Here is a 24,124-nt window from a genome sequence, read left to right as displayed (position 1 = left end):
ATGAAAAGAGACATAGAGGAGCTCTCTGAGCATGTAGCCCAAGCCGGTATGACCCTGACCTTGAGTAGCATCTTACCCTCACCAAGAATGATGCCACAATATGAAGACAAGATGATCAATTTCAACAATTGGCTTAAGTATTGGTGTCATTCAAAGGGGATCCAATGCCTGTCAGCCTGGGATGACATGCTCGACAAGCCACGATGCTTCGCTAGGGACGGCTTGCACCTGTCACCCCTGGGCATTTGGATATTGGCAAAAGCTCTTGCTATCCCCATAGTGCCTTTTTTAGGCAAGGCTCAAAAGACAAACCCACCTCCATAGGTATCACAAGGGATAAGAAACTAAGAGTAATGCTACTCAATGCCAGAAGTCTAAACCTCAAGATGCACGCACTCAAAACTCTCCTTAGCATGGAGAACATCGATATCTGTGCAGTAACAGAAACCTGGTTCAAGGCTCCTGAGAGCACCCCAGCACTACCAGGTTATGCCTCATACCATGCTTTTCGGCCCCAAAACTTGGACCGAACCACAAAAGGAGGGGGAGTATCAATATTCGTCAAAGATATCTACACCTCCAGGTTGGTGGCACAGCACGAAGCATCAGAGACTATCCATGTACAACTAACAGTGGGTAAAACTGCCTTCCAGTTTATAGCCTGCTACAGACCACCCTCCCAAACCCAGGAACCCCACTCGGCCTTCCTGAGAACACTGGAAAATATGAAGGTCTCTCCAAACACCATTATATTGGGCGACTTCAACTACCCAAACATAGACTGGGAGCATTACTCTAGCTCCAACACCCTAGCCCAAAGGTTCCTAGAATTTATAAACTCAAATGCTATGGAACAACTTACCACTCCCACAAGAGGGGAAAACATACTGGACCTGATAATCACCAACATGGGGACTCTCTGCTCCAGACCAGAAGTGTATCCCTCACTGGTAAGATCAGACCATAAACTAATCTCACTGGATATTCACATCCCGACCCCACCCCCTGCCCAGAAAACCACAGTGAAAAACTTCTCTAAAGCAAATTTCACACTCCTCAAAACCGAGGTGGAATCCCTTCAAGGCCCCCGGGCCTGTGGAAAATACAGCTCAGACTGCAGAATCCTTTATAAATGCATTCTATGAACACCTTCAGGAATGCATGGATCTTGCAATCCCAAATAAAACCAAGACCCAATCCTCCAAAGGCAGACGTCCTGTCTGGTGGACCCCAGCCATAAACAAACTATACAATAGAAGGAGGAAGCTACTACATGATAGAGCAAAATCCCAAAAAGGGAAGGCATCTCTGATCAGTATTAGCAAAAAACTACGGGCACTCCTAAAATCGTCTAAGGCCAGCTTCGAGAGAAAAATTGCACAGGACACTAAGGATAATCACAAGGCTTTCTTTAGTTATGTTAGGAACCTGGGTGGGAATTCCCAGATATGCTCAGAATTAGTCCAAAATGACAAAAAATACACCAAACCCACCAAAAGGGCAAACATCTATCCCAGCAGAGTGCTGCCCCCCTGACATCTCAGATACTCAGGTAAGAGCCGCCCTCTCCAAAGCAAAAAACACAGCATCAATGGGACCAGACTGTGTCCCGGGCTGCGTCCTACATGAACTCCAAGGAGAGCTAAACCCAAACATAAAACTACTGTTCAATCTCAGCCTTACTACAGGATATGTATCCAAAGAGTGGCGTACAGCAACAGTGGTCCCTCTCCACAAAGGTGGTGTCTCAATGGATCCTGGAAACTATCGCCCCATAAGGCTGACTAGCTTGGTCTGCTAAGCTATGGAAAGGATCATCATGGACCTCATAAATAAAGATATTGGGGGCCTACAGACACTTGATCCTACCCAGTTCGGCTTTGTTAAGGGCAGATCCTGCCTCTTAAACCTGGTCGATTTCTTTGAAACAGTCACCAAGGTCATTGACGAGGGGAAGGTGGTCCACACAGCCTACCTGGACCTCGCAAAAGCCTTCGATACAATACCCCACCCGGGCATTATAGATAAGCTCACCAGCTTAAATATAAACCCCTATGTCACTAGATGGGTTGCAAACTGGCTCAAGGACAGAACACACATGGTTAGAATTGCTGGAGCCATGTCAGACTCCAAACCAGTTACAAGTGGCGTCCCACAAGGTTCAGTCCTGGGACCTCTCTTGTTCGGTATATATTTCTCGGAGGTACAGGCCAACACGGAATGACTGTGGCTGACCAAGTTCGCAGATGACTGCAAACTGGGCGCCATAATCGACTCTCCAGCCAACACAAGCATCCTGCAAAAGGGCCTCATAGAAACAGACAACTGGCGCCAGAGCCATGGCCTCAAGCTAAACGCCAAAAAGTGTATAGTCATCCCCTTTGGCAAAAACAAAGTGCCCACAAATTACCACATAGGTGGTAATCCATTAAGTACAGAAGAAGTAATTAGGGACCTGGGGACCCAAGTTGATAGCAATCTCTCATTTGACAACCACGTGGCCAAAGTGGTTAGAAGAACATTTTATATAGCCCACCTAATCATGAAGGGATTCACATCTAGAACAGGGGAGGTCATTGTGCCTCTTTACTCATCCCTCATCAGGCCCATAATTGAGTACAATGCCCCTTTTGGGATGTACCTTACCAGACACCTGCAGCAACTGGAAAGACCCCAAAAGTACCTCACCAAGAGGATCAAAGGGCTCAAACAGATGCCATATGCTGCATGGTTAAAGAAACTCCAGCTTTACTCAGTGGCATACTGCCTGCTCAGAGGCGATCTGTGCCTGACGTATAAAGCCATGTCCAACCCGGAATTAATGGACATGCTGCACCTCAGAAAATCCAAATCCCATCCAGCTACGCGCTTGAGAGACTTGAACCTCAGCACTGAAATAAATAGGACATGCTGGAGGGACAGATTCATAACCCAGAGGCTCCCTTCACTCTGGAATAAAATCCCAGTCCAGGTTAGGCAGAGTCCCTCACTTGACTCTCTTCAAGAGGAATCTTGATGAGTGGATGGGAGATCATAGGTTTATCCCGGGTATCACTTCTGTGTCACTGTTAGACAGAGGCACAGTATACTAACCTCGAAAAAGGGCATAGCAAAATTAATTTAAAATGGGTGGCAAAAGCCAAACACACTCTGGCTAGGCTTATAAATGCCCTAGGGCAGATAGCCTAGTATGAACCTATGAACGTAACCGCTTTGACTGGCAAAACATTAATGTCAATATGACAGTATGCATGCGCAGAGAAGCAGCCTTGGTACGTGTAAAATTTACTTTTTAACAAAGTGAAAAACAATTGTTTTTGCAGGGTGATGGACAAGTCTTACTACCCCCCCACACCCACTGCTAATTATATAAATACTAAATCAGAGATTGCATCAATGGGGTAATGGCATATTCAACAATGGGAATTTTGCAAACTCACGCAACTGTTGACTGCCTAGTATTTAACTATACTCCAATTTTATTAATCAAATAAAACTACCTGAAAGCCCCATGCACCAGAAAATAAAATACTTTGTGTAACCAGCTGAAGTCAATGGGAAAAATTACTCTAACATACAAAAAAATACAGACAAAGGGAATATATAGGGAGTGTGGCTTAAATGATATAGACAGCTAAAGTGTCATATTAAATGTCAAGTTTTAACACTGTTCTGTTACAAACATCACGTTTGTTTAACTAATAGAATTATAACATACAAACAACTTACCACAGTTATACCATCATGTTATATAGACTCTGGGAGTACAGTTGTAAATTATTAATAGCCTGTACAAGAGTAAACCACTACAGAAAAGCTCACCTGAGAGGACAATCGGTTTAGCAGTTTGCTTTGATTTTTGCACTTGTTGCTTCTGTTCTAGTGCCGCTAGCATGTCTCCCAAGGACAGCTGGACTGGAGCTACACTCTTCTTGCCACTTTTTTTGGATGACTCCTACGAAAAGTATTTTAACAGAACAGAAGATTGGCAGTTAGCGAATAGGATTAAAGCTAGAACATGTTAACATGCTGCTTCCTGTGGTATAGGGTTTGAGTTCCTCTTCCTTATTTTTCCTACTGTATGACCTTGAGCAAGTCACTTAACCAGCCAATGCTTTGGGGCAATTGGTTAACTACCTAGGTTCCTCATTGGTCTCCTGGACTACATTCCCAGTAACTACCTATTAACTACAATTGTCCTTTTCCTTACAAAACACATTACCTGCTGACAAAGCATCAACATCAGTGCTTACATTAAGCTAGCAAACAGACTTGAAAAGAAACACAAAGTTAAGATTTATAAAAAAACTTTTGTTTTGTCTAAATAATATCTCTGCTGTCTATGCAAATCCAAAATATGAAGAACCTTTTCATTAGCATACTGTGGAGAAGGCAAAAAGGAAGGAAGCTGGATAGACTGATTAAGAGACAGGATATGGAGAGGCTCAAGTAACCACGAACTACGTTAACTGATAAAACATATAAAAAGGCTCTTCAGAGGTCACTTGAATGGATATTATTAATCACCATACACCAAAAACACTCCAATTGTAAAAACGTACAAGAATAAGAAAAGTCTACGACATTAAAGTACTTAGCGCTTTCACCCTGAATCACTTCTGGGCATCTTCAGAGTACTAATAAATTGTGCAGCAATTATATAGGTGTGTTTCGAATTACACAACGCCTACCATTAGTTAATTCATAAATTAATAATGTTTTTAAAGACATATATATATATATATATATATATATATATACATATATATGTTTTATAAACTTATTGTAACTTAGCACATCAAGGTTGTCATAAGTATAAAGTTTAAAATAAAATAGAAAATAAAAAATACAGTGAATAAAATACTTCATGAATAAAAAGCTGTGATGATTGTTTAAAAATAGTGTAAAACACTAATAAATGTAATAAATTGGGATAAAAATGTAAATAAGGAATATAAATATATATTTAAATTTAAATATTATAAATTAATTTATAAAATATCATGTGAATACATATTAGGTGTTTTTATATTGCAAACAACTAGGTTATAAAATGCAGGAAAAAGTTAGTGATAAACTAATCAGATACAATAGGATCTTTGTTTTAAAATACTAGAAATAGAAATGTGTCCATTAATGCCAGGTAAACAACTGGCATTAAGTCTTAACTGCCATAAACATTCCTTGGCTTCTAACAGGTTGTCATAGTCTCCTCCTTTTTCCCAACAATTGGGAATTCTATCAATAACAAAAAATTTAAATCGCTTAAAATTCTCACATTTAGTACTATGTACAAATAGAGCATTCACCATCTTTTTGTTCTTGATATCCCTGTTGTGTTCCAAGATGCATTCCCTCAATTTCCTAGTGGTTTTTCCAACATAATATGCTGGACAGGAAACACATGTGGCTAAATACACCACCATCTTGGTGTTGCAGTTACAATGTCCTGGACATTTAATAGATCTACCATAACCTTGCACCATAGTGTAGGGAGCATCGTTTACAAATTTGCAAACTTTACAAAAACCACATCTACTCATTTTTGACATAGTATATGCACGGCCTTTGTTGTTATTTTCCAAACTTTCTTTAAGATTGGTACCCCTACTGTATGTAATCTTTGGGAAATAACCAAGTATTTCATTATATTCTGTCTTATTGGAAAAAACACTTAACCAAGTATCATTTAATACTTGAACTATAGTGTCAGAATGTTCATTGAATGGTAAAATAAAAGCATCTCTTTTATTAATATCGGTACTGTTAATACCCTTGGGCATAGTATTTAATCCAAATTTTAAAATAGGTTTATAAAAAGTATTCCTTTTCATCGTAACTTCCTTCTTTATTTGGTTTATTAGATTTAATGGATAGCCTCTGTCTAAAAACATATTACTAATGGTCTCAATTTCACAAATAAAATTGCTATCTTCACTAATAATACGTGACAGCCTAACCATCTGACCTTTTACAAGGTTCTTTTTTTGAAAATGTGGATGACAGCTGTCATAATAAAGGAAGGAATTAGAATATGTAGGTTTACGGAAAATATTAGATTCAACTTGGTCATTTTTAAAATACATACATATATCCAAATATTCATATTTATCTTCATGTATTTTGGTTGTGAAATTAAGAAAGGTCGATGTAGTACCTAAGTAGCTTATAAAATCATTTAATTCACCCCTATTGCCTCTCCAAAAGACTAGAATATCGTCCAGGTATCTAACATAAAATGTTATTTTTGACCAGAACCTGGAAGAAAAAATACTTTCGGTTTCCCATTGTGCTAATACCAAATTAGCATAAATGGGGGCACATCTGGCCCCCATTGCTACCCCTGTGCGTTGTCTGAAATATTCACCTTCCATATACATAAAATTATTAAATAAAACCATTTCCATCATCTCAACCAATAACTTACTTTTCACAGTATGTAATCCACTGTAACTATCTAAAATTGTTTACATATCCAAACCCAGCTTATGGGGTATGACAGAGAATAAATTTATCACATTGATGGTAATCATAACAGTATTGTCAGTATTGTTCTCCTTATTGTAAGTCCTTAATTTATCCAGGCAATGCCAAGAGTCTTTAATAATATGAGGGAATTGATTAAGAATATCCTTACAATAATAATCAATATATCTAGCTATAGCTTCCAATTTAGAACCCTTGGCTGAAACAATCAGCCTAAAAGGAGAGTTTGAAACACTTTTATGTGTTTTTGGAATGCCAAAAATTGACGGAGTAATAGGATGTTCCACAATGAGATATTCATATAAAGATTTATCAATCATTCCTTCTATATGATAGTCATAAAGTAACCAGTCTATCTTTGTATATGCCCTATTCATCTCAAATGTTGATACTTTTTCATATGTTTCACCGTCATCAAGCATACTAGTCATTCTATTAATGTAATCTATTTTAGTCATAATTACCACCCCTCCACCTTTGTCAGGCTTCATAACTCTGTATTTATCCTTGGTAGTTAATTCTTTTAAACAAACTCTCTCTGTACTGGTGAGATTATCTTCTCGGTTTGTAGGTGTTTTTACTATTCTACGTATTTGTGATTCACATAACATCTCAAATAAAAGGAATATTTATGGCAGTTAAGACTTAATGCCAGTTGTTTACCTGGCATTAATGGACACATTTCTATTTCTAGTATTTTAAAACAAAGATCCTATTGTATCTGATTAGTTTATCACTAACTTTTTCCTGCATTTTATAACCTAGTTGTTTGCAATATAAAAACACCTAATATGTATTCATATGATATTTTATAAATTAATTTATAATATTTAAATTTAAATATATATTTATATTCCTTATTTACATTTTTATCCTAATTTATTACATTTATTAGTTTTACACTATTTTTAAACAATCATCACTTTTTAGTCATGAAGTATTTTATTCACTGTATTTTTTATTTTCTATTTTATTTTAAACTTTATACTTATGACAACCTTGATAATATTGATTACAATGTGTATTGTTCACAATTTAAACAAATGTGCTGTTACAATAAGTATATAAAACATATATATATATATATATATATATATATATATATATATATATATATATATATGTCTTTAAAAATATTATTTATTTATGAATTAACTAATGGTAGGCGTTGTGTAATTAGAAACACATCTATATATTTGAAGTTGGCTGCACAATTTATTAGTACTCTGAAGATGCCTAGAAGTGATTCAGGGTGAAAGCGCTAAGTACTTTAACGTCATAGACTTTTCGTATTCTTGTACGTTTTTACAATTGGAGTGTTTTTGGTGTATGGTGATTAATAAAATCCATTCAAGTGACCTCTGAAAAGCCTTTTTATATGTTTTATCAGGATATGGAGAGGCACCCTGTCTTCTTGAAAAAAAAAATGTATTCAAGGCCTGGAGTTCAGAAACTCTTCTAGTGGAGGTTAAAGCAATCAAAACAGTCTTCCAGATGCAATGTTGCAAAGAATAAGTGGCAGCAGGCTTGAAAGGAGCCTGAATCAGTTTTTCAAAGACAAACTTAAGGTCCCAAGGAGGAGGAATAGATTTTCTTTGGATTAAAGGAGGGTTCAGTGGCAGACAGAAACAAACTGCTGACAAATGAGCTTTCAGTAAAGAATAGGCTAAGCCAGCATGTAGCAGTTCGCTCCAAATGGAGAGATGATAAAATCAGCAAGCAAAGCACAGCAGTATTTTTGAAATTGAATTAATTTTCAACTCTTGGTGATTATCTTCACAAGGTGGACCCCCCAGTTTTATAAAATCTCACCAAGACGACATTAATATATAGACTGTATTTTACATAGCATACATCTTGGACACAAGTAGGTTAAAAAATAAAAAAAGATAGTTGGGTGCACAAGTCCCAGGATATAAAAGTAGCCAACTCTGGTAGGTACACTAGGGCACGACTGGAAAAAATGACAATGTACAAACCTCAAGACACAGAAACATTCCTACAATGGGGTTAGGCCAGGCTCAGGGGGAGGATGGCCTCCCCTGTTGTTGGAGGAAGTAGTAGTCCTCAAAAATCGCAAAAAAATAAGACAAAAAAGAGCCATAAAGATGACAGAGTGGACTACTGAGGAAAAGAAAGAAATTATGTATTGTTACTATTATGCAAGAAGCCCAGAATTTCCCGACAAAAGATATACAAAAAGATGAGGAAAGAAATATACTTGTAGAAGAAAAACTGTCAAAAGCTCCAAATGCAAATTTGTGTTCATTAATACAAAAGATTCACAAAAGATTCACAATATTATATATATATATATATATATATATATATATATATATATATATATATATATATATATATATATCAAGAAACCTTGGGCCATTTTGAAAAAGAAGCGACTGAGGAAGTACAAAAAGACATTATGTACTCACCATAATATTCCATCTGTGTTGTCCATTTTCATTTATCCTTGATGTATGGATTCGGTTCTGATATCGGATCCGACTTGGCCATTGCTACAGCTACCAAAAACTCTTGAGCTTCACCTCTACCCACAATCCTTCTCGTTCAATTACCTCAGATTGAGTTTGCAGAATAGATATAAAAATCATAGATAAGGAAGCCTGAATTGAAGCTACACCTGCTATGCCTTAAAGATCAGAAAACTTAAAACTACGTTACCCGTTCCACCAAAAAAGTATTCAAAGCCCAGGGGGTGGAGGGAGGGGAGTACAGGATAAATGAAAATAGACAACACAGATGGAACATTATGGTGAGTACATAACTTCTTTATCTGATGTTAATTTTCATTTTATCCTCGACATATGGGACAGAGTCCCCAACTACCTTGGAAGAACTCATGGAAGGACATTCCTGAGCACCACTGAACCAAAAGGAGCTCTTCCCCTAGAGACCAAATCCAATTTTAATGAGTAATAATGGCATTGAGGGGAAGCCCAAGCAGCTGTTGCATATATATCATCCCTGGAAGGTCTAGATTGGTAAACTACTGAAGTGGCTACAGATCTTGTAGAATGTGCCTTAACAGGACTAGGCAAGGCAATCTTCTTCTTGTTATAGATAAAGAAAACACAATCCTTGCTGACTGGTTTACCAAACCTAGAACTTAAAGTTAGCCAGATTTTCTCATGTCTTTCATCCTGTGAAGATACAAGCATAATTGTTTGTGAACATCTAGCAAATGCAGACAGTATTCACCTCTGTTTGAAAAGTTTGGAAAGAACACTGGCAAATTTATGGTCTGACTGATGTTAGACTCTGACACTACTTTAGGTAGAAAACTCTATCTTTGTGAAAATCAGAAACGGTGGTCTGCATGATGAGGCCTGAATTTCTGAAATTCTTCTAGCAGAGATGATTGCCAACAAAAATCCTTTCCATGACAAATACTTTAGGTCACACTCTGCAGATGGTTTGAAGGGGACTGTACAATGGTTTGCAGCACTAGGTTCTGGTCCCAAGGTGGAGTAGGGTCTTTGAAAAGAGGTTTCAGTAAAATTTTCCCTTTTAAAAAAGACTTAAAACATCTATGAGAAGCCAAGGGACATTCTTCCAAACCATCATGGAAATTTGAAATTGCTGATAGCTGTATTCTGATGGCAGCTGGGGAAGCTCCTGCATTGAAAAGAGAGGCCAAGAAATCTAAAATATCAACATAAGGAGAATAGGGGTCAATATCCCATTCACAAGCCCAAAAGTTAAGTCTCTTCCATTTACTAGTATACATACGGGTGGAAGGCTTATGAGAAGCAAGGAGAATTTGGCATACCAGGGAAGAAAGGTTAAGTTGCCTGGCAACTAAAGGAACTGGAGGAACCAAGCTGTCAGCTTGACGTTCAGAATGTCTGGATGAATTAGTCTGTCTGGATGGGACAGAAGGTCTGGAGCTGGGGTCCACAGTCCAAGGTCATTGAATCACATAAGGCCAAAGAAAGGGGGAAATTACAGTTGTGTACACTTATCATAAATGTAGATGTTCGAGTGTATTCACTGTTGCAGTCATTACATTTGGGTAATCTGCAGGTAGGTTGCCCTCAATGACCTGAATTCCAAAGTCTTGGGTCCTGCATCAGTTGCTGTCTTCTCTTCCATAACATCAGGTCGTCAGGGGTATAAAACATGCAGCCGACGCCATTTTCTTTAGTTTTTCTTGCCCCCGATGTCAGGTGCCCCCAAAAAGGTAGCAAAAAAAAAAAAATATACATATATATATATATATATACACATACATACACATGCATCAATATAAACTTTACCTTCATCTACAAGCAAATACACCACATAGGTTGTAGAAGATAGAGAAGGAAAGATAAACTCCAGAATGACAGGGGGATGGCGGGAGGGTAACCTGGACTGCAACAGTGAATACACTCGAACATCTACATTTATGGTAGGTGTACACAACTGTACTATGTTCTTCGTGTTTCACTGTTGCAGTCATTACATTTGGGTAGAATCCCAAAACTATGGTTGGGAGGCTGGAGCTAAACAGCATTAGGTGTGGCTATAAGGCCCTGCAGAACTGCAGTGGCAAAGCCTGCCCTGGACTTAATGTAGAGAGGCAAATGATAATGCTTTTTAAAGGTGTGAACAGAATTCCAAGTAGCATCCTCTAGAATGTCTTTAGTTGGTACTCCTCTGAGAAAGGCTGCTGAAGTAGCAGCAGCTCTGGTGGAATGAGACCTAATGCCCTTGGGCACAGGTTTACCATGGTGTAGGTAGCAGAAACGGATGCAGTGGCTTATCAGCTTTGAAAATGTCTGCTTTGAAATAGCCTTTCCTTCTGATCCTGCAGCATATGACACTAGTAACTGCTCAGTTTTTCTTAGAGCTTTAGTCCTGCTCAAGTAGAATCTTAGCTGTCTGTGTACGTCCAAGGAATGCAGAATTATCTCCCCCTTGTTCTGCGGATTTGGATAAAAGGTTGGCAGATGAACTGTTTGGTTAAAAGCCACACTGGAAACCACCTTAGGCATAAAAGTAGGATTTGTCCTCAGAGACACCCTCTCTGGGTAAAATATGATAAAAGGCTCTATAGCCATGAGGGCCTGTAGCTCTGAAACTCTTCTTGCTGAAGTAATTGCTAGTAGCAGAGCTGTTTTCCATTATAAGAACTTTATATCAGCGGTAGCAGCTGGTTCAAATGGAGGCAGGGTGACCTTTTCCAACACATAATTGAGGTCCCATGCAGGTAATGGTGATCTTCTAGGAGGCCTTAAATTTTTGGCTCTTCTAAGATACTGCTTTAGTAAAGGATGAGAAAATATTGGTGCCTCTGTATTGTAATGAGCCAAAATGGCAGAGGAATGGATTTTAATTGATGAGAAAGATAGGCCTTTGTCAAGCATCTCAGTTAAGTATCGTAATATCTGAGGAATATTTGGTTCTCTTTATCAGTTCCTTGTGCTTGATTCCAAGCACAGAATCCCTTCCATTTGTCAGCATAAGATTTTCTAGTACTAGGCCTTCTGGCTTCCAAATATGACATCCATCACAGCTTTACTGAAAGGTGTTGTTGTTTAAATACATGATCATCCATGCTGCCAGGTTCAGTGTCTGTAGTTGATTGTGCAGGATCTGATTGTTTTGCTGGGACATTAGTTGAGGTCTTTGAGGTAAGATCCAAGCTGGGTATTGAGACAAGTTCCTTAGGATTGGGTACCAGTACTGGCGGGGCCAGTCAGGGGAAATTAGTATCATCTTTGGTTTCTCTTGTCTGACTTTTAGGAGGACCTTGGGGAGAAGAGGCAGAGGAGGAAAGGCGTAAACTGATAGGTTTTTCCAACTGAAGGATAGGGCATCCACTTTCCATGCTTGTCTGTGATAAGTCCTTGTGCAGAATCTTTTCAATTGATAATTTTTAGGAGAGGCAAATAGATCTATGTCTGGGCTCCCCCATTTCTCTGTTATCATGCTGAAGACTTGTGGATTTAGTTTCCACTCGTGAGGATCCATAAGGTTTCTGCTTAAATCGTCTGCCAGTGTATTTTGTTTTCCTGGCAGGAACTGAGCTTGAAGATGTATTTGGTAGGTCAAAGCTGTGTCCCACAGTGCCATGGCTAATCTGCAAAGGGGGTATGAGTGTGTGCCCCCTTGCTTTTTATATACCACATGACTGTGGTGTTGTCCATCTTTATCAGTAGTTATCCTGGATGAAGTAAGTCCTTGAAGGCTGTTAGGGCATTTTGAACAGCTAGCATCTCTTTCTGGTTGATATGTAGATGCATTTGTTTTGGGGTCCATATGCCCTGAATGCATCTTCCTGCCATGTACGTCCCCCAGGCATAATCCGAGGCGTCTGTTAAGGTTTGGCTGGCAGGGGGAGAGGGAAGGCCCGTCCCATGTTTTGGTGACATGCCTTTGCCCGCCATAGAAACTCCTGTTGTAGGCAGGGAATAAGAGGAATCATTGCTTCCAGACTGTGAGAATGTTGACTCCATAAACTTTTCAGGTACCACTTGAAGTTTCCTCATATGCAGTCTTGCATACGGAATCAGTAGGATGCAGGATAACATGAAGCCCAGAACCTACAGAATTTGTCTTGCAGATAACTGGGCTTTTGTTGCCATCAGTTTGAAGTATTCAGTTGCCTTTGCTTGTTTGGCATGATGTAAGCCATCTGGGCAGTTGTATTCAAGCTTGCACCCAGGAATGTTATCGTTTGAGAGGGTACCAGTTGTGATTTCTTTTCGTTTATTGTGTACCCTAGGCATGTTAGAAGCCTTTTCACAAACGCCAGGTGTCGAAGAAGAATGTCCTTGTTCTCTGCTTGAATGAGACAGTCGTCTAAGTACGGATATATTTGTATACTTCTTTGTCTGCAAAATGCAATTACTGGTGCCAGGCACTTTGCAAAGACCTTGAGCGCAGTAGATAAGCCAAAGGGCAGTGCAGAAAACTGGTAATGCATTAAGCCAGCCTTGAATCTGAGGTATCTTCTGCACATTTGTCTTATTGGGACATGTAGGTATGCCTCTTTTAGGTCTAATGTCACCAGCCAAGCATTCTTGCCCAGCATGGGCAGAAGCTGCTGCAAAGTCAGCATTTTGAATTCTGGAATGTCCAAGTATGTGTTCAAAACAGATAAATCCAGTATTGGCCGCCAGGCCTTGTCCTTTCTGGGTACCAAGAAAAGTCCTGAGTAAAAACCTTGTTCTTTTTCCTGTTCTGGTACTGGCTGAATGGCTCCCATATCCATGAGGGACGTAACTGGTTTCTGTGCCTCTGCCCATTGATTTTTTGGCAGATCTGGCCAACCATTTGCCATTGGCAGAGTGTGGAAATGGAATCTGTATCCCTGTGATACTATGTTTAGTACCCACTTGTCCTGGGTTATTAACTGCCAATTTTGAGCAAAAAGTGCTAACTTTCCCCCTATGGGTGCTGCCAAAAGATAAGTGCTTGGTGTAGGCAGAGGGAAGTCATTGGGATTGTTTTCTGTAGGTTTGCGCTTTATCTCCTCCAGATTTGGAGGTAGAAGCGCCCCGCCCCACTGCTTTGACCTGCATGAATCTTGCGCCTGGTATCTGGAACCCTTAGAGCATCTGGATTTGCCCCTTTGAACTCTGTCTGACACAGGAAAGGACCAATTTTTTTGTAGGCCAGTGTCTACTGAATCTTGATGGCTGCACTTGTAAGAAGTCTTTAACAGTTTGCAGAGACTTTGCTTTGTCTTCTATTTTCTTTAAAACCTCTTCTGCCTTAATGCCAAACAGAGAATCATGCTGTAAAGCTGCATCTAGCAATCTATCTTTAACATGATCAGGCAAACTGTGTTCCTTTAACCAGGCATGCCTCCTAATCACAGATCGAGTAAATGTGGCCCTGCAAGAGGCCTCTAAGGAATCAAAACCACATTGCAAAGTATGCTTTCCAACTTGTTCAGCTGCATGCAATAATTCCTGCAATTCTTTACTTTCTACACATTCTGAAATCAACATCATTTTCTGTTTCAACAATCCCATAACATGTTGTTGGTACTTTAGCATATGAAATTGACAGTTTAAGACTCTGGTTGCCAAGGTTGCAGATGTATAAACCTTTTTTCCCCATCTGTCTAGTGCCCTTGAATCTCTGTCAGAGGGGGGAGGATTTTTTGCTTTTGAGGCCTTAACTCCCTTTGGACCCTGTGAAATAGTTTCAGGATCAGCAGCAGGGTTTCTAAATAAAAATGTATGTGAGTCAGGGACCCTGTAATATCTGTCAGGCTTACTGGGAGCCGGAGGTAAGGAGTCAGGGGTCAAGCTTGACTCCGAAAACACATCATCCACAATGTCTAAAACAGGGGGAATGGCTAAAGGCTTGTACTGAGGGAGAAGGCAATCCCTGAGCCTCTTTTCTGATTCTGAGAAGTCTTGACTCTCCCAGTGAAAATGCTCCCTCAAAGTATGCAAGGTTTCTCCAAATGAATAATCCACAGGGGGAGATACAGATGGAATAGACTTTTCAGCATCAGAATCCTCATAGGGAGGTATAGATAATTCCTGATCAGAAGAGGAGTCAGAAGAAATAGAAACCTGATCTGAAGATTCATAATCAGTATCTTGCCTAGGCCTCTTATCTGGAGGGGGATGGGTACCCCAGATCAAGGTAATAAGGTATTCAGCCATTTTGACCATCTGCTTTTTAGGATAGAGGCCTGTGCATATGGCTGATGTGTTGTTTTTTTAGTTTTAGAAGTTGCTTTTGTCTTTGGTTTTGCAGCTTTCGTCGGTTTGATATACAAAAGTTGAGGTCTAAATACACCCTCATAAGCCGGTGCCTGCTCAGCGGCTCCGGACCCATCCGAGGGAGATACATCCGTCGGTCCAATACCTTGAGCATCTTGCGGCATGCCGGACTCATGGGTGTTGGCAGAGGCCTGAGACTCAAAGGTATCAGGGGCTGTGAAAGCACCTTACTGAGTACCGGCGAACCGGCGACTGGCTTAGGAGAAGCTTTGTCGTCTGCTTTGGATCTCGACTGCCTTTCTCTGTGTGTTTTTTATGTACTCCGGTAGTTGGATTGCTATCCAACGACATTTCTGGGTAGTTAAATCCATTTCCAAAATGCTTTGATGCAAAAATATACCAGCGCTTAATAGTGCATTGGCTAAATCTAGTACAAAACCGACAGTCAGGCCCTTGTGATCAGGGCCTAGGCTAGGAATAGAGTATAAATGGAAATCCTTATGAGGTATTTGCTTCCCACAAGTAATACAATTATTAACGTTTTCTGACATCGGTAAAAAGCAAGAAAAAAGTTTCCCCAACGGGGTACTTAGCTTTAGTGAAGACTTCGGATCTGAATCTCAAACTCGAATATTTCAGTAGTCGGACGACCGGCACTTGCGAAATGCTTCTGCTTCGGGCACCGCGCAGCAAGAAAGACTAAAGAAAATGGCGTCGGTTGCATGTTTTATACACCTGACGACCCGACGTCATGGAAGAAAAGACAGCAACCGACACAGGACCCAAGACTTTGGAATTCAGGCCGACTGAGGGCAACCTGCCAGAAGATTACCCAAATGTAATGACTGCAACAGTGAAACACGAAGAACATCCATATCTGTCGAATCCAAAAGGGAGCAATGAGGATTAATGTATTCGTCAACTTGAGTGCTTTCTGCAAGAATTTTGGAATTAGAGTTATCAGGGGAAAGGCATATAGGAGTCCAGGGAGCCAAGTGTTAAAAACAGCGTGTCTTGGTGACTTCCTTGAAAAGGGAATCAGGGCAAAGTAGTTACTGCACTTGTTGTTTAGGGGAGAGGTGACTAGGTTGCAGCAAGGCTGGCCCAATTGATGAAAAATCTTTTCCGTCACTTTTGGTTTGAGATACCACTCGTGAGGCAGAATACATCTGTTCAATTTGTCCGCTATAACAGACCCTTGGGATTTTTTGAACCACATCTTTCTACTGCACTTCTGATTCCTGGAAAAGGATCTTTTTGGGGGGGGTGGAAAAACGTATGCACACAGCAGAAAGGGTCTTACCATCTTTCTCATACCTGCATAATGTCTCTAATGTTTGAGCCAAAAAGAGATGATCCATCAATAGGAGAATTAACAAATGAAGACTTAAATGGTTCCACAAAGTCACATAGATGCATCCAGGCATGTCCCAATGAGCCTTATAGACGAGTTTGACATGAGCTCTAGGGTTGCCAACTGGGAAGCAACTTTTTCTTGGACTCCCTCAGTAACAGCTCCTGCCAGGGTATCTGACAACATCTTAATCAGATCCCTTTGAAGTCTGGTAAAATGTGCCAGAATATTTAAAGACCTTAAGGCAAAGGTCGATGAAGTGTGTAGATCAATGAGTGTGTATATATCTTTAAGAAGCTATCCAAGGGCTTGTACAAGTGTATAAATACTGAGTACATGTGAGCCTGACTGCCATTTTGTAGTTAGCTGTTGAGATGAAAGCATGTATGTACGTAAGCTCTGTTAACTAGTTTGTTTGTATTTAAAGATGCTGTTATCTATCTTGATGTGTTTTTATGTATTAAAGCATCTGAATGAAACCCCAAGCTTTCTCATTATTTGTATTGGAGAAGAACGAGTGACATGGTGTCAGAAGTGGCACGTCTAAAGGACATGAAGTCAAAACCGTCATATCTAAAAGGGCCTGAAATCAGAACCGGCATACTAAAAGTGCATCAAGTTTGAAAGGGCTTGGCAAAAATGATTAGAGATGCTTGGCTACAGTTGGAGGAATGTACATGAGTGATCATCCTAAAAAGGGGAAAAACTTCGCAAAACAGGTCAGAAACAAATTTAAATATTAAATCTTGCTCAGCACTTTTTCTAGGGGCATACAGAAAATTCTAAATGATATTCACAAATATGTACGACATTGATAAAAATATTCGAATTACTGCGGAATGTTTGAAATAAAGTCTGAATTGCATAACAAGAATAAAATAAAGGGAAGCTACCACGTTTTTACAAGTATGTGTATTTAAGTATTAAGCAAAGATATCCAAGTTATCAGAAGTGTATAAAGTGTTTGCATGTTTGTGCAGTGTTACAGTAAATCTATTTCGCTAAGTGCACCCATTACAAGGCATACATTGCAGAATACAGCCATTACAGAGCATATGTCACAAAAGAGAGTATTTCAAAGACTTTATTGTGCATTTGAATGTTGTTACAAACTCACAGAACAGTTTGTACATAATTACAAGGGCCATATTTTCAGTGTGTTTCTGTATACTTTGTGACATGGCAGATGGATTAAAAAAAAACAAGTGCACTTGTGTTTGACAGTAATATTGCTGAGAACTGTAGAGTGTCTGAGCAAAAGTATGACATTTTTATTCAGGCTGCATTTTCTGATAGATGACTGTACAAAGGCATTTATTCTACTTAATGTAGCTAGGTCAGAAGCCATAGAAAGGGAGTGTTCACTTGTGTATACACCTGCTATCTATGCTGGAGATGGGGAAAACTGTCATATTGTTGTATCGGCTGAGTCAAGGGAGGACCCAGAGTGCTTAAAATGTAAATTTAGAGAAATGTGCAACCCCCACACAAATGTTACAATGGAAAGCCACTTGTTTTGCACAAGGGATCAAAAGCCTGGTGAAGCTTTTGCAGCATTTATAAATGACCTGAGAAATAAAGCTAAAATGTGCAGATTTGGTGATTTAAGGGATGAGCTGATAAAAGACAGAATTGTGTGTGGTAGAAAAGATGATGCTGCGAGAAAGATTTTGCTTCATGGCAGTGATTTAACGTTGAATAAGGCCATTGAGATTTGTCAGATATATGGAGCTTACAGAAAAGCACACAAATATGCTTACAAATGATAAAAACTCTAGAAGGCAAAGTAATAAAGCTCATGCTGACAGTATGCAGCATGTTGTTAAAAGAAACTGGCCCAAGCACATGGCAGCTGTAACCCCCTGCAGAACTCACTAGCAAACCCCAGAACCTTCTAGCAAACTCCAGACTAGCAAACTCCAGATTTCGCACAGTCTCAGTGAAGCATAAGAGTGAGTCAGGAAACTCAAAGCATGCCAGCTGTTGTAATTGTGGTGGTAATCATGAATCTAAAAGGGAAAAGTGTTAGCTTTTGGTCAACAATGCCACAAATGTAATAAATGGAATCACTTCAAAAGATTTTGTAAATCAAATGGCCCACTTCTTTCAATAAAAGGGAACATTTTAAGAATCGGGTTGATCAGTTAGACAGTGGCAAGCCTACTCTAAGTTGATGGTGTGTCAGTGCTTCATGAAACGGTCAATGCTGTAGATTTAAGGGCCAAAAATAAAGTATTTTGCACTGTTTAGACAAATGGCAAACCCACAGAGCTCAAAGTTGACACAGGTTCCAAGTGCAATGTTATGTCTGCAGAAACATTTGCTAGTGTGTGTAAAGGTGAATGGCTTGATTTGGCAAGGTGTGCAAAACTTGTTGCTTACAGAGGTGAAGGAAATTCAAACCCCAGGTTCAAGTAGTGTTTTCATGTTACTCTGCTGGAAGAAGCTACAACTTGTTATTTTATGTGGTCAGGAGGCACAACCAGTCATTATTAGGGCTCAGAGACTCTGACAATGGGACTGCTTACATTTAATAATGAAGTCCACCAAGTTAGCTTAAAAGACCACTACACTAATTTTGCCCAGTACATTTTTTATATCTATGCAGATCTTTTCCAAGACAAACTAGGCAAACTTGTAGTTGTGTACTCCATGAAGTTAGACCCAGAGGTCAGTCCACTTATCAGGCCAGCATGTAAAGTTCCAATAGCCATGCAGGACAGAGTCAAAGCAGAGTTAGATAATCTGGTCCAACAAGGTGCGATTTGTCCAGTGGAAACTCCAACAGAATGGGTATCTTCCATGGTGGTTGGTCATAAGTAAAGCTCAGATGACATCAGAATATGTATTGATCCACAAGATTTGAACAAAGAGCTAAAAAGATTCATTATCCAATATGCGCAGTTGAAGAAGTCACAGCTTTAATACAAAATGCCGCTATTTTTTTGTCTTAGATGGAGAGTTCATTTTGGCAAATTCAGCTCGACAAAAAATCCTCAGTGCTCCGTTTGGCAGGTACAGATTTTTGATAATGCTATTTGGGATACATTCTGCAAGTAAAGTCTTTCAACAGGCAATGGAGCAAATTTTTTTCTGGGTATCCTTGTACTATCATAAGAGACTACATACTAGTAGGAGGTCGTGATGAAGCAGAACATGACAGAAACATCAGAACAGTTCTAGAATGGGCATGTCAAGTAAATCTTAAGCTCAACCCATACAAATGCAAATTCAGGCTACAATAATTTCCTTATGTTGGTCATTTATTTACTAGTTCAGGCTTACAACCAGATCCTTCAAAGCAAACAGCCATTCTCGAGATGCCAGCTCCAGACAATGTTCAAGCTCTGCAACAATTTCTTAGCATGGTCAACTACTTAATCAAGTTCATTCCAGACTTGAGCCAGCTATCAGCACAAGTAAGACAGCTGGCACATAAAGATGTATCCTGGTCTTGTTTAGAGCAACACCAAAGAGCATTTGATGTCCTGAAACAGAGAACTGCTAGTCCGCCAATGCTCTGATACTATGACATTCACAAACCAGTTACACTTTCCTCTGAAGCTTTGAAATTTGGTCTTGGTGTAGTCATTCTACAAGAGTATCAACCTGTTGCCTATACATCAAAAACTCTTAGCATAACTGAACAGCAGTACACCCAGATTGAGAAAGAGCTTCTGGCAATTGTGTTTGCATGTTCGCAGTTCCATTAATATGTTTATGGCAGACTTATCCAGACTGAAACAGACCACCAACCACTAGACACTATCTTGAGAAAACCAATGCATTCAGCCCCAGCCTGACTACAACATATGATGCTGAGACTGCAAAAGTACAATTTCAGTCTTGTCTACAAGAAAGGCAAACTTCTTTATCTTGCTGATACATTATCCAGATCGGCCAGAAATACCACTGAACTGAATGACAATTAAGTTCATGGAAGTGAGAAATGTTTCTTCCAGACGTCATGATGAGCTGAGAGATCACACAGCCACAAATCCAGTTTTACAGATGCTCAACCACGGTATTAATCATGAATAGCCATCACTACCTCAAGATGTGCAACCTTATTTTCCAAACACAGATGGGATTTTGTCTGACAAAGGTATCATCATCATGAAAGATCCAAAAGTAATTGTTCCAAAGTCCTTGCAACCTGAGTACATTACTATCTTGCATAGTGGTAACCCAGGAACCGAATTTTCCAAAAGAAGGATGAGAGCGTATTTTTGCCTTCGATGTCACAAGACATTGAGACAACACAATTATCTCGTTCAGTATGCAATAGTACAAAGCCTCCTCAACAGAAAGAACCACTTCAGCTAACCAGATTCCAGAATGACCTTGTTCGACAGTCGCCACTGATATCTTCGAGTAGAATGGTCAACATTATTTGGTGTTAGTAGACTCTTACTCCAATTGGTTTGAGATTGACTTACTTCCTAACCTAATATCCAGTACAGTTATTACTACCATGAAGTGTCATTTTGCAGTACATGGGAGTCCGCACAAAGTTATTTCAGGTAATGGCACGCAATTTACAAGCCAACAGTTCAAAAGATTTGCTGAAGAATGGGGCTTTATTCATGTCATAAGTAGTCCAGAGTACCCGCAGTCAAATGGTTTGGTAGAACACACAGTCCAAAGTGCAAAGCAGTTACTTGAGAAGTCAAAATGAGATAATAGTGATGTTTTCCTGAATCTCTTGATTCTCAGAAATGTTCCTCATGATAAACATCTTGGTTCATCTGCTCTTCTCTCAAGACAAACCAGAACCACATTACCAATCAGTAGTCAATTGTTGGTTCCATGTGTCAACAACAACAGATCAGTGAAAGCCAATCTGTTGAAGAAGCGTTTAACCTAGAAGTCCTACTACATTACGACCAGTAGACTGCTCAATCCATTACGGAAAAAAGTGGTAAGGATGCAAATGTCCAAAGGTTATAATCAGATTGGTGTCGTGAAGAATATTTGTCCAGAGCCAAGATCATACACAGTGAAAACAGGAGGAATCTTTAGGCAGAATCAGAGGCATTTACTACTGGTATCCAAGCCTATGCAGAGGAAATGCACATAGCCTGTGAGAAAGGCACTTTATTTCAGAGTGAGTTATCCGGTGTTCCAATTGCAGAGGAAATGCCAGAGAACATTCCCATTCCTATGATGAATCCAGAAGTTCCTGATATGAGTTGCGCACTGTAGACTGTCCTTGTTACTAAATTTAGCCCCAACTGTTATGTTATGAGTTATGGTCAAATCTGTAAACCCTGTAGCAGATATGAAGCAACTTGGACATGAACACTGTGCTTTGTTTCTAATGTACATAGCAATGCATGTCTAACTCTGATATTGTTTTTTCAAAGGGCAATCTTTTTAAGAGGGAGGATGTAGATCAATGAGTTTGTATATATACCTTTAAGAAGCTATCCAAGGACTTGCACAAGTGTATAAATACTGAGCACGTGTGAGCCTGACTGCCATTTTGAAGTCTGCTGTTGAGATATAAGCATTTATGTATGTAAGCTCTGTTAACTACTTCGTTCATATTTAAAGATGCTCTTATTCATCCTGATGGGTTTCTATGTATTAAAGCATTTGAATGAAACCTCAAACCTTCTCATTATTTGTGTTAGAGACGAACAAGCGACAAAAGCGTAAACCCACTTTCTGAACCTATCCATCACCCAAGACTCTCTGCTAGGTGGATAGACAAAAGAACTCTCCTCAGTGAGTTCCATTTTCATGGTGGCCACTACGGGACCATGGCATATACTGCTAAACCTTTAGCCCAGAATTATTTGTCTTCAGGTGCAGATAAAATTTCGTCTGCTCTCTTAGGGATAAGTACAATGGTGTCCAGTGTCTTCCGCGTCCATTGAGAAATCAACTGAATGAGTTTGTCAGCAGGCAGAATCACCCAAGAGGTAGACGGGTGAGTATTGAAAGCCTGCAGGTACACGGATTCTTCCATGGAAGGATTTTGGGACTTCCAGTCACCCATCTGTTTTAAAATTTCTAGGACGTCTCCAAAGGAGACATCATCAAGGAGTGACCTACAGGACCCCTCTCCCCTTCATCAAAATCAGTGTCTTCTGTGATAAATTCCTGTGGGGAATGCAAGTGCTTCCCTCTTGCACTTCCTCTGAGGAACCCCCTCAGGGGGATAGTCTGAGGAGGTATCAGAAGATAACAGAAGCTGTACCCAAGATGCCTGAGGTTTTGATACTTGTTGCCCCAGTGGAGACACGGGTCAAATAACTGGGCATGAAGAAGGTATCTGCTCCAAGGAGGATGGGACCAGCTGGGTTCACTGCAATGGACAAGGCCCTCTCTATTGCCTCAAAGGCTGGCCCTCTCCATTGCCTCAAAGGCTGGCTCCCCCATAGAAGGAAGGGAGCCTGGAACAAAGATAGACTGTCTCAGAACCGTGGTCACTCGCTTCTCCAATGAGACAGCCCCCCCCCTGAGACAGAAGCCACAGCCCAAATTAATCCTTCTGATACTCCAAAGTGCAAGGATGACTCCAAAAATAGTCGACTCCTGCCCCTCAAGGCCAACAGGGCAGATAAGACCCCAGGAGGTCTCCAGATCCAAAGGAACCAAAGAACTCAGGGCAATAACCGGTTCCAAAGTGAGAGGGACCACTGTAACCGATATGATTGGTGCAGGATGACTCGGAGCTGGAAACTCTGACAGCTCAGAGAAGGTCAGAGGAGGAGTAGTTAAAGCGGTGAATGAAGGTTCAGCTCCAAAGTCCATAAGGGCTTGAACCAAAGGGAGAACTGTAAAACCTCTTGCCCACAAAATTTTATCTACCAGTCTCTCCACGTTGACTTCTGTATAACTTCTGGTGGAAGGCACTGACGCTATGGAGGGTGATCTTGGCCTTTGCAGGAAATCTTCATGCAACTTGCCCACAAAAGGGTCAAAAGATTGAGAGTAATTAGTTTTGTGGAAAGGGGAAAACCTCTTTTTGCACATTATCCATACTCTGAGCCAATGTAGTCTGCATTGAGGAAGAGCCAGAAAGCAAAATTTCTTGTGTTGTGAAGTCTTCTGTGTCAATGTTTTTGAAACAGGAATAGTAAGTAGTCTGTGCCAGAGATTTTACCGGTACATAAGTCTTAGAACCAGAGTCCATCAGTGGCAAGGAACTTTTAGGAGCCGAGGATCTAGGTTTCTTTGGAGTCGGTGCCGAAGGAGATGCTGATACTGACAAACTCCTCTTTTTGTCCTTCTCCAAAGAAGATGATGAAGAAGGGGAAGAAAAGTACAGTTTTGTACCTACCATAAATGTAGATGTCCGATAGGTATGCATCTGCAGTCCTTACATATGGGTTGTCCTGCCTCAGGCAGCCCTTCGGTCGGCCGGATTCCAAAGTCTGGGTCCGGCGTCGGCTGATGTCGCCCTTTTCCCCGACGACAGAGCGCCTGGGGTATAAAAGCATCAGCCGACGCCATCTTCCTCAGTTTTTCTTGCCCCAGATGCCAGGTGCCCTCTAAAGATGGCTAAATTTTGGAGAAATGAATAAATTCCAAACATGCACAGCAATAAAAAACAAATACACCATAATAGATAACCCCAGCTAGC

The 24,124-nt window shown here is 40.2% G+C and overlaps 1 protein-coding gene across 1 annotated transcript in view; it reads right to left on the bottom strand.

The window, feature by feature from the left end:
- SECISBP2 (SECIS binding protein 2) overlaps positions 1 to 24,124 on the bottom strand; it is a 1,593,758-nt gene that overhangs the window by 781,914 nt on the left and 787,720 nt on the right. The window contains exon 6 of the mRNA XM_044064311.1: positions 3,823 to 3,955. Coding sequence (XP_043920246.1) covers positions 3,823 to 3,955 — 133 coding nt within the window. The remainder of the gene's footprint in view (positions 1 to 3,822; positions 3,956 to 24,124) is intronic.

Source organism: Protopterus annectens, chromosome 2.part2 (assembly GCF_019279795.1).
Source record: "Protopterus annectens isolate FY-2018-M chromosome 2.part2, PAN1.0, whole genome shotgun sequence".
Taxonomy (NCBI): domain Eukaryota; kingdom Metazoa; phylum Chordata; order Ceratodontiformes; family Protopteridae; genus Protopterus; species Protopterus annectens.
Note: the sequence above shows the minus strand (reverse complement) of the source record. Positions and strands in the feature narration are given on the sequence as shown.